Raw genomic sequence first — 13,367 nt, 5'->3', positions numbered from 1 at the left:
TTTCCTTCTTTGTTTCTCTTCATTCTTTCTGTGCGATACCAAGAGGACGTTGGTCACTCGCTCACAGACGAAGACGTGTTTGAGAGAGACTCAACAGCATGGCAGCAACATGTCAATCCTTTAAAGGAGTACACTGATATAGTTCTTTATTCCCATGTGACTGTTATGCACCTGAGCCGCAGAGTTAGTTTAGGTTCTGTTACTTATCTTATTGTTTTGTTATGCACCTTCAACACCACTACACACACACAATCACACACCCAGCATGCAACACTGCTGTCTCCATACTATCTCAGGTTCAAACTGCTCCATCTTTTCATTAAATACATTGGAGATGTTGAGAATGTTCCTCCATTTGGGTCGAGGCTTGTCATTAAGGGTGATGGTGGGTCCCACAGCCAGACCAGGTGAGAACCACTGCCCTGAATGACCTCCATGTTGACCTTGAGACAGTAAAGCTGACTCCTAGTCAGTGGCCCAAGACACTCGGGTTCCCTCTAATGATTTATTATCCTCATAGTCTCAAACTACAGTGCAACTGTTTCATTATTTTGAGAGTATTACACATTTATAAACATACAAAGTAATCTTTGATATGAATATATGAATCATAAGAGTGGAGGCTGTGTGGCTGCACCATTCAGTGCACGTGGACACCAATCTTCTCTCCTCTATGAATGGAGCAGAAAGCTTTTATTCTTCCTTAGAGGGATGTTGACAACATCGCCCGTCTTTTATCTCGACGACAGCTGATATTTCAGTGCAGTGGGGCAAGTGGTGATGACTTCGGCCTGATGGAGGCGTGGAGGGAGGAGGGTTCAGATATGCTGTGAATAAAGCTCAACTTGACAAAGAAAACTATTCATGCCATGATGGAGGTGGGCAGGGACACAGGAAAAGAGGCTAAAGCTTCTTTTTTCTTCTTCTTCAGACTAGAAAGCAGCAACAGAGATGAGACCGGGGTGATGATGGTGGTGGTGGTTGCGGTGGTGGTAGTGGTGATGATGATGGTGGTGATGATGGTGGTGATAGTGGTAGTGGTGGTGATGGTGGTGGTGATGATGATGGTGGTGATGGTGGTGGTGGTGGTGATGGTGTACATAGTACAGAGAAGAACGCATATTGAGAATCAGCCATGAACCAAAGAAGGAGTGGTTTGTCCCTCACAGGGACCCTTACTCCTGAACATGGACCAAAGAAGGAGTGGTTTGTCCCTCACAGGGACCCTTACTACTGAACATGGACCAAAGAAGGAGTGGTTTGGCCCTCACAGGGACCCTTACTACTGAACATGGACCAAAGAAGGAGTGGTTTGTCCCTCACAGGGACCCTTACTACTGAACATGGACCAAAGAAGGAGTGGTTTGTCCCTCACAGGGACCCTTACTACTGAACATGGACCAAAGAAGGAGTGGTTTGTCCCTCACAGGGACCCTTACTACTGAACATGGACCAAAGAAGGAGTGGTTTGTCCCTCACAGGGACCCTTACTACTGAACATGGACCAAAGAAGGAGTGGTTTGTCCCTCACAGGGACCCTTACTACTGAACATGGACCAAAGAAGGAGTGGTTTGTCCCTCACAGGGACCCTTACTACTGAACATGGACCAAAGAAGGAGTGGTTTGGCCCTCACAGGGACCCTTACTACTGAACATGGACCAAAGAAGGAGTGGCTTGTCCCTCACAGGGACCCTTACTACTGAACATGGACCAAAGAAGGAGTGGTTTGTCCCTCGCAGGGACCCTTACTACTGAACACACTGTTCATGGTGTTCCCTGAAAAAAAGACTAATGTTTCTTCTGGTACCTGTTCATAAAATAGAAAACAGATGTATAAACTATATATGTATGTATGTTAACTGCTGTTGCTCCAGAGTGCTGTTATATTTTTAGTTTTACTGGAACACCAACTGACTGATCATCTCCCCACTTTTACTATTTGCCTTGTCCTTCGGTTTGAGGCTTGGGTTTGAGGCTCCCCTCAGATGGTGAAGCCCTCCTCCCATTGTTGTGTGTTTGTGCTGTGACTGAAGCAGGTCAGATGTGTATCTCGTATCTAGGTCAGCTGACGTTGGTGTTTTCTGTTCCTTTCCCCCTAACTGACCCATCTGAGGTGGAGCGTAACGGGCGGCTGATCACAGCCTGAATCGATCCTTTTCCCACAGCGCTGCGCGAACACTGATCTCATTCATGACATCAGCCACTGGACAATCACAAGTCCTGCAGGAACCTGACCTCACCGGGCTTCACAGCCACGGCACACAGACCGCAGGCCGACCCGCTCCGGTCTGTTGCACTGCAATGACCCATTACCGGGGCTTCTTCCAGTGTTGCTTTCACAGTGAAGCTCCTTTTCCCGTAAAGCCTGGCAGCTCCACCCAGACACAAACTACCAGAACTGCTTCTGGAAACCACTCAGCTCAGAGGCTTCAGAAGAACCAGGAGCACTTCCTATCTTCTAGAGCACTTCTGGATGATGACGTGTTGTGTTGAAGCACTATAGCAAACTAAAAGTATCACATCTAGTATTTAGTATTGACAGTTTACTAACTTTTGTTGAAATGATTTTGTGGCCAAAAACTAAAACGGTCTGGATCTGTGGAGACCAGCTGCTATAATCAAACAACAAAGGGATCTGTATTTGTTCATGTGGATCATTGATGATTGGTATTGGTGGCAAGAAAACTTGATGTTGGCAGCACCCGTTGTTGTTTTTCCCGTTCAAAGCGCTTCCATTGCTCGCCCCCTGGAGCTGCAGCTTCCAGCGTTGGCCGTGTGACTCTGCAGGACCTCACCGTCATCCTCTGGGGAGCGGCGGCTCAGTCGAGAGCGACAGCTTGTGGTAGAATTACAGTACTCGGACGCTTTGAAGTGTTTTTTACAGGCAACTCTGAGGTTAAAGACCTTTTCTTCTCACCTTGGAAACCCCAAAACTCCTCCTGGTCCCCCAGGCTCCTCTGAGATAAAGCCTAATTCAGTCATGAATAGACGTCCCCTCAGGAGGCCGACGTCTATTCCTGACTGCCCTTCTGTCTTTTTCTGTTCCGCCCTGCGCCCGGTCTAATGAGTTTATCCGTGTGAGTTTACCTCGGGTCGGGCCTGAGAGCTGCTGTGAGGAGCCCTGTTGCCCGCGTGAGGTATGATGTGTTTGCTCTGCTCCTCCTGCCACCTCCTCCAGCAAGTAGCCACGCACACACGACTCACGGACAGTCATTCATGTCCACCGCAGAGAGCCCGGCGCTCCACCATGCGATGGTGAAGTCGGGGGCAGGAACACAGGATGTAGTTTGGGTTTCCTTCTGCTGCTCCGGTTTCCTCCCACAGTCTCAGGCCTTTGCCTCTAGCCTGGTGCATGCTGGGATGAGCGAATGGACTCCAGAAAACTCTGGATGATTTACGATTACTGAGTCCCTTCAATGTGGCAAGGGAACAACTTGATCTAATGTACTGTGTCTGTGTGTGTCTGTGTGTGTGTGTGTGTGTGTGTGTGTGTGTGTGTGTGTGTGTGTGTGTGTGTGTGTGTGTGTGTGCAGTGCTGCTGGAGGTGAGATCTTCAACCAGTGCGTGTCAGACGAGGACGACGAGGCCTTCAGCGAGGAGGACGTGAAGAGGCTCATGAGGCAGATCCTGGAGGGAGTGTCCTTCCTCCACCAGAACAATGTCGTCCACCTGGACCTGAAGGTCAGTGGACTATCTGTCCCCTCGCCCTTATCTGTCCCCTTCGGTCCAGACCAGCAGGAGTCCAGACTGTCCATGCCGGGGCCCACATGGAGGGCGGACCAGTGTGTCACTCTGGGCCATCAGCTGCTTTGAGATTTGTACACTGGAGTCAGCTGATGGACGACTTGACGCAGCAGTGAACATCACTCCTGTTGGGGCTCGGCCTGAACAGCTGCTCTCAGGTCAGCTGTGCGGCGGCACACAGCCTTCTGCTGGACCTCTGCTCTGTACACAGAGCAGGGCGTGGCATGGGGGTTCACAGCTTCCAGAGAGGTTTTGTAGAAGTCATGAGTGGACCTCAGAAGCCAGAATGCTTCAGACGTGATCCATCAGAAACAAAAGAGCAAACAGAGACGCGTTACGAGCTGACTTGACCCAGTGTGATCTGTGTGACACAGAGAAAGCCCCGTGTCGTCATGCTCTCTCTCCTCCACGCTCCCAGCCTCAGAACATCCTGCTGACCAGCAGCTCTCCTCTGGGGGACATCAAGATCGTGGACTTCGGTCTGTCCAGGATGCTGAGCGGCCACCAGGAGCTCCGGGAGATCATGGGGACCCCGGAGTACGTGGGTGAGTTGCGTCACTGCTCCCACCACACTGCACTCCTTTCTGCCCGATGTCACTGTGAGTGATGGACCGCTGTGTGTGTGTTCTTGTTCCAGCTCCTGAGGTGCTAAACTACGAGCCCATAAGCACAGCCACTGACATGTGGTAAGATCTTGTGTTGCAGGGTCACACCTTAAGGTGCTGCAGCGGTGTCAACACGACCACCTCTGAGTGCTGACACCAAGGCGGCAGCCAGAGGGACGAGAACCCAAAAATAAATAAGGCTAATTTAATACTGACATTAATAAATCACCAGAAGGATCCTGTAGTTGTTACTTCAGAGGGTCCGTCCTCTGGGGGCCATGCATAACCATCCATCATAACTCCAGATGTACACATGACATCTGTTGCTTCTGTCCATCCTGGAGAGGATCCTCCTCTGTTGCTCTATGAAGGTTTCTTCCCCTTTTCCCTGTGAAAGGGTTTTACTATCTTTATTTGTGGAGTTGATCCTGATCCGATGTGAGGTCCTGGGACAGGATGTCATGTGTACAGACTGTAACGCCTTCAGAGGAGAATCTTGTATTTGTGATTTTGGGTTATACAAAATAAACTGAATTGAATTGAAATGTAGACCCATGTCATGTCATGGCTACAACACAAACAGCTGCTGCCTTCAAGTCCGTTGGGACTTCAACGTGTTGGACACAAGTTGATGTACGATGCACACAACTCGTCTGACCCGAGGAGGTTTACCACATCTTCTGACTCATCTTGTTCTTTAATGCAAACATCATGTCTCAGTGCTGTTAGCTTCCACGCTGCACTGATAGCTTTCATGATTTCAAGTCCTTTCCACCAGTAGAACCATCATAACTTAACTTTGGATAAAAGCGTGAGCTAAATGACATGTCATGTAATAACTCCAACATGCATTGTTTTGCAGTGAAAGCTGAGGCTTCTGTGTTTCATGACGGCACATGCAGAATGTACGACAACACAACAACACATGGACACGTAGTTTAAACAGTGTTGGGTGTATAGACAGTAGAAAGGACGTATTTATCTTTGCTTTTCAGCAATAAACTCAAACACTGTGAAACAAACAGCCAGTATGAAAGGTGTTTATCTTCCCTCTTCATTTGTAATAGCTATTTTCACCTTGTGGTCCCCTCTCTGGGTGAAGCATGTAATCTCTCTCCTGCTCTGTGGATTGTTTCCCCGTGTTTCAGGAGCGCTGGCGTCCTGGCCTACGTGATGCTGACGGGCATCTCCCCGTTCCTGGGCGAGAGCAAGCAGGAGACCTTCCTGAACATCTCCCAGCTCAACGTGAGCTACAGCGAGGAGGAGCTGCAGCAGCCGGACCGCAGCGCCCTGAGCTTCATCCAGACGCTGCTCCGCAAGCAGCCACAGTCAGTGCATCCTCACGGGGAGGGACCAGTACGCTGGTCCAGCCTCTCAGCGGGTCTTCTCAAGATAGTGGGGGAAAAAGACAATGAATTCAGCTTGCTTCCTTATTCCTGTATATAAACAAACAGTGTTTCTTGAGCAGCAAGAAGCAGAACAGCCCGAAACAAACTGATGTTCTCACGCTGCTGTTTCCTCCTTTTACTTGTGAGGCTTTATGGAGTTTGAGACAACTGGAGTTCTCATCTTCTGCTGGAGTTCCCTGTAGAAACACTTATTTCCTCTAACATCATATTGTAACGGACTCGGCCTTGACCTGGTCAAAGCTCAGGGCGAGCTCCTTTCCTTACGCTGCCGTGTAAGAGAGGCTTGTTTACAACCCCGAACAGTTTGCTTTCAATTACATTTTATAGAGACAATGACGGGTGTTAAAAACCTCTTGCGTCTGGTTTCCCTCGCGGCTTAGCTGCACTATTGAGCCACGTACTCCTTTCTTTGGAGGTTAGTTCTTAGTTCTTGGAGGTTTTCCCCTCATCGCGAAGAGACTCAGTTTACTCACAGCATAGAAAGTCTCCGTTTGATTGCTCCAATAGAGTGGATTATTCTGGGGACAGAGTCCGAGAAGCAACTGAAGAAGTGCTCCGCTGTCTCTGTTTTTATAGGCAAACGAGAGGAGGGGTCCTACAGTAGAGGTGACTGTCGACAGTGATTTACTGATCTGTCTTTGGTCACTCGCTCATCGCGCGTTTGTAGATGAAGCTGCAGAAAGGGAGTCTGAACAGGTGTCAGTCTGAACAGGTGTCAGTCTGAACAGGTGTCAGTCTGAACAGGTGTCAGTCTGAACAGGTGTCAGTCTGAACAGGTGTCAGTCTGAACAGGTGTCAGTCAGGCCGGCGCCTTGTGCGCAGAGTTGGCAGATGAAACATGCCGATGCTGTTTGATGGAGTCATGATAAGCTTACAGGCGTCAGACCTTTCATTAGTGAGTTATGGGTGTCTGTGGTGCAACAATACCTCTCTGCAGCAAACCTTACCGTGATCATATTTAGACCTGTCTTCCGTATCCTGTAAGATCCTTTCTACATTTGAACTTGTCTTATGAAACAGAAATGTATCATTACATATCAATGCACTTGTGATAGAAAACATCTTCCCTTATAGAAACAGGAATATGCTAAAGCGTATATATGCAACACTATAGAAGACATTTTAACGCATAAAACACGACTATGTTAACGAGTATTAATTAATGCAACACTATAGAAACTATCTTAACTCATAAAACATCATTATTTTCCATAAAGAAGAAGGAGTAATAAAAAGAACCTCAGAAATGTAAAGAACTCATAGTTTACATAAACCAATCCTCAACAATATGAGTCTCACGCTGGACCGAGCCGGAGACAAAGAGACAGGACGAGGCTGGAAAGGTGAAGCGGAGCAGGAAACACCGAACACGTGACGATGATCTGATTTTGTGTGTTTGTTCAGGGATCGGGCCACAGCCGAGCAGTGCCTCCAACACCCCTGGCTTCAGCTGTCAGAGCTTCAGGGTCCCCAGCCGGCAGAGGAGAGCCTCCCACTGGAGGACCAGGAGGCATCCAGCGCCACCAGCAGCTCCACCAGCAGCACGACCGGCAGCTCCATCAGCAGCTCCACCAGCAGCAGCTCCACCAGCAGCAGCTCCACCAGCAGCTCCACGGCTGAGGAGGAGCTGGTCGTGGTGGCCGCCTACACGCTGGGTCAGTGCCGGCAGTCCTCCTCCTCAGAGAAGGAGGCCCTGGCTGCCGAGCAGGAGGCCATCTCCAAGCGCTTCAAGTTCGAGGAGCCCTTCGGCGCCCTGCAGGAGGTCCCTGGGGAGTTCATCTGCTGACCCCGCCCCCCACCAACGTTAGTGTTGTACAGTAACATAAAGAAACCCTCTGATTATACAAGTTCCCCGCTCTCTATTTGTGTATGCATATATCACATCCTTATTTAAGCAGCATGTGCTTTTTTTATACCGACCTACTCACACTTTTCTCCCATAATGCATCACTGTGCTCGACAGCTTCTGAACAGCTGCAGCAGACGTACGCCTCTTGTGTTTGGTTTGGTTTGCTAAGGAATCTAAACCTGGACCGGAGCAAATGTGAAGAAGCTGCAGTTTGTAAAGTGAACTGTGCCCATCAGACAGCAAGCGGAGAGGACGAGGCTCAACCTGAGGCTCCTCCTCCTGGACCCGGCAGGTCAGACTTTAGGACCCGACAGAGTCCAGGGCCAGCAGCCTTCAAAGAGTCCTCAGTCTGTGGGCTATTCAGCGTACACACACACACACACACACACACACACACACACACACACACACACACACACACACACACACACAGGTTGAGATAGAAAGTTAGTTGTTGATCTTGATGACAGCAGTTGACTAACTGATCTGACTGCTTGGTCCAGTGGGAAGATGTTCTGGAGCTTTCATCTCAACTCTGGAGCTTCTTCAGCAGATGGAGTTTGTCTTGTTTTCATGATGAGCCGAGAGAAGAAGAGCGCAGCGTCTGAAGGACACCAGAGGACCAAAGCTTCTCCATGGACCTGGTGGTGGAATCAAGTTGTCAAAACAATGTGTTTGAATAAATATGTGTGCTATATATATATATATATATATATATATATATATATATATATATATATATATATATAATCATGTATATATATATATATATATAATCATGTATATATATATATATAATCATGTATATATATATATATATATATATATATATATATATATATATATATATATAAAATCATGTATATATATATATATATATATATATATATATATATATATATATATATATATATATATGCTCTAATAGGATTATTATTAACGCAGAAACACAAACCATTTTGATTGATATACTTTGTGTGTGTGTGTGTGTGTGTGTGTGTGTGTGTGTGTGTGTGTGTGTTGCTCTACTTCTCATTACAGACGTAGGAAGTAGTAATTAGCATGTATAATCTGGATTATACTACAGTCACTTGCCAACTAAATGAATCCAACACAAGTTGTTTATTTACTTGTATAACTCATTTTATAAACGGTGGACCATGTGACTGAGAATCCCACCTTTTGAAATGACAAATGAACATGTAGCCTGATAGACCAGATCCTCTCCAGGTCTCACCTTTCACAATAAAAGCCCTAGACGGACACGCTAAATGTTTAGCAGAGGGAACAGTTGACCTCAGCCAGAAGGTCAGAGGGTCTTTGTGGGTTTCAGGGTCCTGCAGCGCATCAAAGGTGTGAGAGCTTCAGTATTCCTCACTGCTCCTGTAGTGTACCTCTCCAGGTCCTCATGAGCATCACACGCTGAGGGCGGGGCCACCAGCTGGAGGTGCAGTCTTACCCAAGGACACGTTGACATGGCGACTTAGCGGGGATCGAACCGCCGATCCTGTGATTGATGGACGACCCTGCTCCACTGCTGACCACAGGGCGTTAGTGGCCGCAGTACGAGAGAGAGAGGGAGAGAGAGAGAGAGAGAGAGAGAGAGAGAGCTGAAGCGTCAGTCGGGCTGTGGGAGGAGCGCCGCCCCGAGGCCGCCGGTCGCCCTTCAAACAGCTGGAAGTCTCTTCTTCATTTCTTTTGTGAATTGAGAAGCCAGATATTTGTCGTTGCTGCTCTCTGAACAGAGTTTGTGTTTCCTCTCATTCTGTATTTGGTGCCACGCTTGATGAAACAATATTTAAAGGTTTTTATTTCTTGTGTTTTTGTTTTTCTTCATTGTAGGTGTTTCTGTGTAATATTGCAGATATCGCTGGTACTGTACTATACCCCGTACTGTAAATAAAGATGTCAGAAGTGTGTTGAGAGACTTTTAATATCTGGGATCAGAGTACAGAAAGAAGACGTGTTTTACAGCTACCAGCTGTTATGAACGCGCTGCAGTACCTCCAGGAGCCACTAGATGGAAGCACCAGCGTTCACACGAGAGCTCAAGTCACGTGAATGGATTTCTTTTGAGTTGCACATTACTTTTACTAATCAAATACAACTGTTTTAGGCATTTCAACACCTGTGTGGTTTGTTTTTGAGTTTTTTAAAATGTCAATTCAAACTGTTTGTCCGCTCCGGGCTCCTGTAGAAAGCATGCTGGCTCCATGAGGAGGACTCGCTAGATATGAATTATTTCAGATTCTTACATATTAATTGCATATTCAATTTATGCCCCCTGAATGCTACACACTGCTCCTTCAATAACACATTATGCTCGTTATTTGAGTTTTGTTCTCTCACATTTCGTTATCAACTTTAACCCCTAAAGTGCGGTGACTGCTTCTGGGTTTTAAAGGCCGTCACGGCCTCGTGAAGCCCCGCCAGCTCCCCAGCGCCGGAGTTTTGAGAAAAGGATTCTCTTTTTTAAAACATAAACTCCGCAATCAAAACGTTTATTAACTTCATTTAAAGTGCTGCAATACTGTAACCATTGTGAGAATATGCATATGGGTAGAAAACTGTTAAATGTAAGTACTAACGTAACTCCATGAACTTTTTGCCACAACGTAACGTTTCACTAAACTCGTGGTAAGTTCCTCTTAACGTAGTCAGATTTCAATAACAAACAAATCCACGTAACCGTGAGGCTTGTGGGCATCTAACAAAGTAATCCATGTCCTTATGAACTTCATATTTCTACATGTAAAGTCATAAATATATATATATATATATATATATATATATATATATATATATATATATATATATATGTATGTATGTATATACATTTAATTATATTTTTGTTGAAAAAAATGATATGAAATAACACAAGTATTAGAACTCATTTGGGGTTCGTATGACCACTTGAACACGGAGAACAAGAGGTACGTACCCATATATGGTCCTTTGGCTGTCGGCCTTTAACATGAAGTCAAATTGATAATAATATACTACTTTAATACTACTACGTGTTGTGTATCTGTTTCCACAGTACACACGTGATCCACTTGGAGTGTAATCCACACAAATAATGCTGTTTATGACTCATCTGCTATATTTATTAATTTCCTCTCAAAATAAATGTTGCTAGGTAGCCATTATGAATATGAATCAGTGTTTATGACTATAACTACACATGTTATAAGCCTTCTGGGTCACCTGGGAAAACTCACTTTGATTAAACTGGTACTTCTATTCCTTTGGCTTTTATTTTGAAAAACTTTTTTTTTGGATCGAACCATAAAACAAATGATCAAAACGCACACGGGTAACACACGCACGCACACGCACGCACACGTCCTCCTTGTCATGTACCGGCGCTCCTGAGCCTGCTGAACATGCAGTACCAGTGGCTGTCCACCAGGTGTCAGCATCTACTCGAAGCAGCGCTGCATTGAGAGGCGGCTGTGTGCTTCAGGAAGCTGTTTCCTCCTCCAGGGCTCCTGCTCAGGTGAAAGGGGCGTGTCTCTTTCACCCTGACGTCACTCCTCTCACCATGCTCTCTACTAACTTCCTTGCTGTCAGCGCTGATGTCTCATCAGCTGGTCACATCAGCTGCACATGACACCAGCCTGTCATCTTGCTGCTGTGTCTTTTGCTGACGGTGCCTCTGACTTCAGTGCGTTCATGCTGCTGGAACACGCTCTGCTCCACCAACAGCACCGCCGGTCCTGCAGCTTCCTCAGCTTCATCAGCTTCATCAGATCCTTCGGCTTCCTCCGTCTCCAGTCTCATCAGCAGCACCACCAGGAGGCCTCATGTTGCTGCTGCGGCCCCATGGCATGCATGTCATAATGTCATACTTTATGAACATTACCAATAAGTGGCTCATTGCACACATCTCCAAATGTCATGTTTTACATACTAAGTGACAGCATTAGCTTTTCTAGGTGTCTTAATGTGGTATTTTGGAGGTATTTTATCTTTGATAATTCTTGCGTGGTATTTCATTCATGTGTAATAAATGGTATCAACCCAAGAATTGCTGCAACGACTTATAAGACATGAGAAAGGCTTTATGTACTTCCATCATAATGGACTCCGCTGTTACACATCATTCATGAATTCATTACTTTTTGATTTGTGATTTATGGCTCAAACATCTTGACACAAGCTGCTTATCTTTTATATGACGTCTGTGTCACGGACCGTTGCCCTAAAGATGCTCTCCCAACATAAAAAACAAGTGGGTCAGCGTACATCTCCAAGGCTTAAAGACATTTTTCACATCACTAAGTGGAGCATGAGGGAGGACGGATGAAGGAAGCCAGCATGCTCCTCTGAGGGAAGGAAGCAGTGAACATGTGAAGGAGCCGCCCCTCCCCCTGTCACACAGGCAGCCTCCTGCATCGAAGTGTGTGTGATCTGCCACCAGCCTCCATGGCAGCAGCCATACGTTTGAATGTCCTCCATCACTTCCTCCTGAACATCTTCACACAACCCGACCCGCTCTCACGCCTCGGCTCCACGGCACCAGAACCGCTCGGCCGGCCGCGTGACCCGGCAGGGCGACGCGTGGTCGTCACATCTCATCCGGCTCCGGCCGAACGGCCGGGCACGAGGAGGCCATCGCCGCACACACACGCCAGTAATAACTAATGCATGTCCTTTACGCTGCTCCTGCTGGACGCTCTGCTTCTTCATTCCTCTTTGAAGCTGCAACACGTTCCCGCTGCGCACGGCGGTTCTACAGAGACGCTTTCCTATTGCTTTGATATGAACTGTCATTCAGACACAAGGTCACAGGTTCAAAGGCTGATCCTACGGGGTGTGTGTGTGTGTGTGTGTGTGTGTGAATGTTATTCCTGACAGGCAGGTGCAGTCTTCATGGTGTCTCCTCCCATCAGTGTGTGAATGTGTTATTGATGTCATGTCGTGTTAAGGGGCTCTGTGTGGTCTGAAGACTAGAACATAGAAATACAAGTACAGTCCATTTAGCATGAATCTCTTAGTTGGGCCTCTGTTAGGTCATGCGACAGGTCATGCCACAGGTCATGCGACAGGTCATGCGACATTCAGCTTGACCCAATGATGTAACTTCTGTAGGTCACCAGCTCTAATGCAGGGCTCCTTGACAAAGGGGGGAAATAAAGATTCTTTTGTGTAGTTCCATCACATGAAACCTAAATAAAAACGGTGGAATTACAGCTTGTAAAGCAACAAAACAATACAAAAAAAGCCGCAGCTTCTCAGCTCTGCAGAGACCTCGGCCTCTTTTTGCTGTCTCGGCGCTTCCTGCAGCCGCGGACGTCCGTCTCCACAAACACAGACGCAGACACGCCGGCAGCTTGTGGAGGACGTTTAGCCGTTAAAGCAAAACGACCAACACGAAACAGGAAGTGAGATGATCTGGACCTTCTCCTGATGCTTGAGAAGCCGCTCTGTGTGTCACCGTGTAGCTGCTGTCCTTCACTGTGAGAGAGGAGCGTGTCTGCAGATGTGTGATCTGCTGCAGAACCAGAACACACAACAAATCCCCGTTAGCTGTCCCAGGTCAAAGGCTGTCCTCCCCCTCTGCTGTGAGTCAGGGTGAGGAGGAGGACGTCCCGTCACTCCCATCCAGACGCAGCTCCAGCTGACTGCTGAAGCGCTTCCTCTCAACAGAAGTTTGTCCAGCGATCACGTGAAAACCAAAAGGACTCACACCGCTCGGCGTCTCTGATGGGACATTTTGTAAAAACAAGTCCATTGTTCATCCCGTCCCTGGAGC

At 47.1% G+C, this 13,367-nt stretch overlaps 1 protein-coding gene across 1 annotated transcript in view; it reads left to right on the top strand.

Moving 5' to 3' along the window:
* stk17a (serine/threonine kinase 17a) overlaps positions 1 to 8,296 on the top strand; it is a 24,055-nt gene extending 15,759 nt beyond the window's left edge. Inside the window, exons 3-7 of the mRNA XM_068582417.1 lie at positions 3,536 to 3,683; positions 4,165 to 4,291; positions 4,384 to 4,432; positions 5,500 to 5,679; positions 7,165 to 8,296. Coding sequence (XP_068438518.1) covers positions 3,536 to 3,683; positions 4,165 to 4,291; positions 4,384 to 4,432; positions 5,500 to 5,679; positions 7,165 to 7,546 — 886 coding nt within the window. The 3' untranslated portion in view covers positions 7,547 to 8,296. The remainder of the gene's footprint in view (positions 1 to 3,535; positions 3,684 to 4,164; positions 4,292 to 4,383; positions 4,433 to 5,499; positions 5,680 to 7,164) is intronic.
* Positions 8,297 to 13,367: the final 5,071 nt, after the last annotated feature.

Source organism: Clinocottus analis, unplaced genomic scaffold (genome assembly GCF_023055335.1).
Source record: "Clinocottus analis isolate CAN_PGR_092001 unplaced genomic scaffold, fCliAna1.0.p SCAF_18, whole genome shotgun sequence".
Taxonomy (NCBI): domain Eukaryota; kingdom Metazoa; phylum Chordata; class Actinopteri; order Perciformes; family Cottidae; genus Clinocottus; species Clinocottus analis.
This window is presented reverse-complemented; position numbering and strand designations above follow the sequence as displayed.